We start from the raw sequence: 4,764 nt of genomic DNA on the forward strand, positions 1-4,764 counted from the left end.
GACTTCTCAATCAAAAGTTATGGACTTCTTAGAAACCAATTTCGAAAGAAAATTCAAAGAGCTGTAACTTTTGAATCAGTAGCCCAATCTTGGAACTGTTTGAAATTATGGATTTACAGGCCACATTCTATCAGAAAAATTTTTTTCAGGAGTCGATCTGAGAAAAATTTTTTTTCGAGCCTCAGAAAAAGGCAGAGTATAACCTTCCTTTTTTACCAAACATCGACTACACCAAAATTTCTCGGGAAAACACTTTTTCATATTAATTTTGGTGCGTAGAATCCAAAACAATTCGTACTTTGCGAATCACAGAAAACAAGGATAAAGTAAGTACTAATCAGATCAGCATAGTTTGCAGCGACTTTCGATATTTATATATTTTTTCATTGTTCCATAATACAAAGATGAATATTATTTCTATCTTCATTGGAAGAATTTTAGGTTGTCGATCCCGATTATTTTATGAGGTGCTGCAATTTTGGCAGTACAGTGCCGCGTTTGTCCGACTTTTTTGACAAGATGGCTAATGTACTACTTATCCACTAATGTGAGGACTGTGCCATTATAATAGGTGAAAAATAGTCCCACGTTTTAACAATATTGTATAGAGCTTCTCCAGGACTGTTTGTGAGCCGTAATTGTCTTTCAGTGTAAATACTATAATCGGGAGAAATTGCACCTAAATTTACACCCATCTTAATAAGTTCCTGAGCAGCTCGCAACTGTTCGTACGGCGGCGACTCCACATCGAAAGTTCCAATAAATGCGATTCCAATACAGATATCATCGAATTTAGCCACTTGTGAACCTACACTGAACCATCCTCGTCCTTCGTAAGCATTTCCATCTCCTCCAACGAGGAAGCTATATCCAATGTCACTCCGACCTTTGCTTTCAACATGAGATATTTGTATTCTGCGCACAATTTCCTTGCACCTTTCTTCGTCTGAACAAAACTGGCTTCCTGTGTGCATTATTATCACGTAACGAACAGGTAACTTCAATGGTACCACTTCTTTTGCTGTTTGAGCCGACCATTCCTTTCGGGAAACTACACGAAGCTTCCATGTTGGGGAATCTGAAGTAAGTTTGTAGTGTAGGTAGTCACAAAAGGTAAGGTACATACCTACGGGTAACTCAGTAGAATAATCAAATTGGACTGGTGACTGATTCTTGGTCAATAACATCACCAATAGTATGACCAATGTTAGCACCGGTACTGTCGCCAAGAAAGAGATGCGTAAAACTTGTATGGTACTAGAACTGCGTAGCCATCGCGTACCTTCAGGATATTTACGTATTAATTAAAAAAATCGTGCTTAGATTTCACCTTTTGTCCTTAGAGTTTCCTTTTGAATTATGTTCCCCGGATCATTGCCATCGTTTACTTCACCAACCTGATCCGGTACAAACTCCTCATTGCCATTACCTGATGTCACATTAGTAACCGATGTAACATCCCGCTGCGAATTTTTGAGGTTTTCGTAAAGAACTTGATTTATCGTCACAGACCCCTGATAAAACGTTCTACTTCCGAGATGCACGTCACTGGAGCCAGCTACAGAGATGTTACCATAGGTCGGCTGATCTTCCGAAATCTCGTACAACTGATTGCAGATAGTATCTTGTTCCTCCTCAGAGTCACTGACTGAGGTTGATGAAGCTACCGATGCAAGTTTGCTCATGCTTAAACAGAGCACAAACTAAATCGCTTCTTTGAGGCTACGTTTAACGCTAATTAAAAGTTATTAATCAATATTGCAGTAAATAAAGAGTTTATCTCATAGATAAGTCGAGCTCTTAATATAAAAATAAAATTACGTACACATTTAATCGAAGCATGACGCCTTTAGTTTATTAGAGTGTTGGTGATACAAATTCAATTGACTGATTTTCAGGTCTAGCGGTTTTAGGCTACTGTAAAAAGCTCAAAACCCAAGGTGAGACAATTGATAAATATGTCTACGACTAGCAAGGAAAGATAGAAGATAGAAGCTTCTCAAATAGTTCAATTGAAGATGCTGCCTATTTTGCCAGTAAAAATAAGTCCTACAAACCCCTGCTTGGTCCTCCAATGTTTGAATTGCAGTTTCGGGGCAAAGCAGCACATGACCATGAACCGTAATTGGTTTTCTACTTTTGAGGTGTTTTTGCCAGAAAAGTACGTTCAAGGCGGAAATCGCCAATCAATGAAGGCGCTTGGCAAGGGCATTGTCAACATTGAGGTGATTGTCAATGGTAAGGCATTATGATTTTTTTGGGACTTTTGCCTAATAACGTCCGATTAGTCATAAAAGCTATACATTTTTGAAAGTGCCAAAAAGGAAACAAAAGTTCGTCGCTATTTGAGATACATAGGATATTTGATATGTTTGAGACTCATACGTAACATGCACAGAAGTTTTGTATTTGTTGATTTATCCAACCGAGGATCACCTTTACACTGTTGGTTTAGTTTTCCCGACAGTTCACTTACAGTCTCAATAAGTACTTTTCCATAGAAATTACTAACTAGTAAATTTAACAGAAGGGCTTCTGAAGAACGGATAAATGCACGAGATAATTATTTAATATCAGATTACTCGGCTTACCCGCTATATATGTACGCTAATCCCAACAGTATGGCTTATTGTCCAACAATTCCCTGAATAGTCAGCAGTATGATATGCGGGAATATCAGTTCACGTTTAAGAGGGATAAAGAAACGCTTACCATTAGGACCGCCAAATCCTTCAACGGAATGCAGTCAATGTACCCAGGTTGTATCGTCCCAAGATGTTTCGCATGACCTACCGGTTTATGGTAACGTCGAGGTACCCAACTCTAGCGACATCAATCTTGGAAATGAAAGCTATTATAGAAAACCCCTAACAATAAATCAAGTTACACCTATATCAAACGGGGAGGCAAAGATTGATGAGAGTGTTGACAATCGATCTCCGCAACAAAAAGGTGAGGGTTACTCTTTAAATTGACGTTTCTATACACAATTTTAAGGTGCGCACTGGTTCCAGAGATTTATTCGCCAACATATTATCGCAATCCTGTTCTTGACAGCAGTACTACTACTGTCACTAATGGCGTTTTGGGTTGTGTTGCTAATTGCACAGAAAACCTCCCCTGAGGATAGCGATGAGGAAAATAGCACAAGTTGCCCCGCAAGTAAGTATTAATATGTATGCGGTACCCAAAGTAGTCAAATGTCACAACACACACACTGGCCAATTTTGAGAATGACGAGTGTAAACGCAAAAGTATATAATAATTTATATTATTAGCTTTGTTCCTTATTCAGGTACTACTGAAGTCTCTACCGCAACTACGGAATTCCGCTTGATTTCGCGAAAGAAGTGGCTGGCCGAAACGGCTAAAGCGGGAGTCATGGCGCTCAAATTACCCGTCGCTTATGTATTCATAATACATACAGGTAGTCCGTCTTGTTCGACGGAAAACACCTGTGCAGGTGTAATCAGGGGTCTACAACAATTTCATATGCAGGGAAAGGGGTGGAGCGACATCGGATATAGTTTCCTCGTTGGAGGTGATGGTAACGCTTACGAAGGAAGGGGATGGTACAGCGTAGGTTCACAAGTGACTGGGTCCAACGCAAAGAGTATTGGAATCGCATTTGTTGGCAATTTTGAGGAGAAATCACCACCACTGCATCAATTACAAGCAGCCCAGGAACTTATCAAGATTGGTTTAAAGTTAAATGCTATATCTCCCAACTATAAGCTCCTGGCTATAAGACAGATACTGCCAACTACAAGTCCAGGGAAAGCATTATTCAACATTATTAAGACATGGGAACATTGGTCAGAAAATGCTTAGCGTCAGCAGCTGTACTGTTGTCGTCACGGACGACGTTTTGCTATTTATGTATTTTTTTATCAAAAATAAATGCACAGATATTATTGTTTACCTTACATTTAGCCCCTGACCCAATGGTCATAAAAAGTAACTTAACAGAATAATTGTGACTAAAGCGTTTCACTTACTGAAAAACCAGATCAGAACACTTTTCATCTTTTCAACACCATATCGAATTTGAAACAAATTGGTCTCAAAATGACTGGAATGTTTTACTTTTTTTACCACCCGCACGTTAGTGAGAGAGGTGTTGCATTGGGGTTAAAAATGACCCACCACAAGTAAAATTAGGTACTCCAAAATTATAATATTGAAATAAAATAGTTACAGAACTGGGGCATCCCGTAACAAAGTTGGGCACGAAAAAGGCAAGGTTTACAATGTAACATTCCCGTGTGGATATTTTTTAGAACTCGGAATTATGCAAACTTCGGGAAGTTTCGTTGAGATCAATATAATTGATTTTGAAAAATAAATAGGACTACGTGTCACGTAGTAAAAGATTAGTCAATAGTTGCTTTAATTTGAAAAGATTTTCGTAGTCGGGTATCGGTAATAATGACGTCGGCGTCGGGGAGAAACCACTGACCAATCACCTGTTATCGCGTCGCTGTTACCTTGCGATGCCAGTTTGGCAGTAGGGAGTCGCAGAGAAATAGTGAAGTGTAGTGCGTCGTCTCGCTTTTGACTTTTCGTGTACCAGATCTAATAAGGTAAATTTTCGTTTTTTTTAATAGTTTAATGTGTATACCTATATACGTACTAATCATGTTAATACAATATACAAGATATAACAAAATTCAAAAACGCAATCGCAAATCCCTTTTTGATTTTCCATAGATCCGATGGTTCTTTGTAAAAAATATTATAAATTGGATTTGGATTTCAATGGCG

The 4,764-nt window shown here is 38.7% G+C and overlaps 2 protein-coding genes across 5 annotated transcripts; one reads left to right on the forward strand and one right to left on the reverse strand.

The window, feature by feature from the left end:
* Nucleotides 1–359: 359 nt before the first annotated feature.
* LOC116182599 (peptidoglycan-recognition protein LF-like) lies at nt 360–1,737 on the reverse strand. The gene is made up of 3 exons (XM_031503142.1): nt 1,331–1,737; nt 1,127–1,282; nt 360–1,078 (listed from the first exon to the last, which is right to left on the reverse strand). The coding sequence occupies exons 1-3, from the start codon at nt 1,683–1,685 to the stop codon at nt 543–545; spliced, it is 1,047 nt and encodes a 348-aa protein (XP_031359002.1). The 5' UTR covers nt 1,686–1,737; the 3' UTR covers nt 360–542.
* A 127-nt stretch (nt 1,738–1,864) lies between these two features.
* On the forward strand, nt 1,865–3,899 carry LOC116182600 (N-acetylmuramoyl-L-alanine amidase-like). Of its 4 annotated transcripts, none has more exons than XM_031503145.1 (5): nt 1,865–2,036; nt 2,090–2,238; nt 2,289–2,952; nt 2,998–3,162; nt 3,296–3,899. In XM_031503145.1, exons 3-5 carry the CDS (start codon nt 2,661–2,663, stop codon nt 3,829–3,831), a joined length of 993 nt encoding a protein of 330 aa, XP_031359005.1. In that variant the 5' UTR covers nt 1,865–2,036; nt 2,090–2,238; nt 2,289–2,660; the 3' UTR covers nt 3,832–3,899. The 4 variants fall into 4 exon arrangements, with proteins under 4 accessions (XP_031359005.1, XP_031359006.1, XP_031359004.1 ...); XM_031503146.1 differs by having other exon boundaries at nt 2,621–2,952; XM_031503144.1 differs by having other exon boundaries at nt 2,719–2,952.
* The last annotated feature ends 865 nt before the right edge of the window (nt 3,900–4,764 follow it).

This window comes from Photinus pyralis, unplaced genomic scaffold (genome assembly GCF_008802855.1).
Source record: "Photinus pyralis isolate 1611_PpyrPB1 unplaced genomic scaffold, Ppyr1.3 Ppyr1.4_unclustered_Scaffold6122, whole genome shotgun sequence".
NCBI classification, from domain to species: domain Eukaryota; kingdom Metazoa; phylum Arthropoda; class Insecta; order Coleoptera; family Lampyridae; genus Photinus; species Photinus pyralis.

Excerpts from the sequence above, each read along its gene's own strand:
- LOC116182599 (XM_031503142.1), bottom strand. The coding sequence starts at position 1,685 with ATGAGCAAACTTGCATCGGTAGCTTCATCAACCTCAGTCAGTGACTCT. Across the intron at positions 1,283-1,330 it reads GGAAACTCTAAGGACAAAAG|GTACGCGATGGCTACGCAGT; the intron begins GTGAAATCTAAG and ends AATATCCTGAAG. Across the intron at positions 1,079-1,126 it reads TTCTACTGAGTTACCCGTAG|ATTCCCCAACATGGAAGCTT; the intron begins GTATGTACCTTA and ends AACTTACTTCAG.
- LOC116182600 (XM_031503143.1), top strand. The coding sequence starts at position 2,019 with ATGCTGCCTATTTTGCCAGTAAAAATAAGTCCTACAAACCCCTGCTTG. Across the intron at positions 2,953-2,997 it reads TCGATCTCCGCAACAAAAAG|GTGCGCACTGGTTCCAGAGA; the intron begins GTGAGGGTTACT and ends CACAATTTTAAG. Across the intron at positions 3,163-3,295 it reads TAGCACAAGTTGCCCCGCAA|GTACTACTGAAGTCTCTACC; the intron begins GTAAGTATTAAT and ends TTCCTTATTCAG.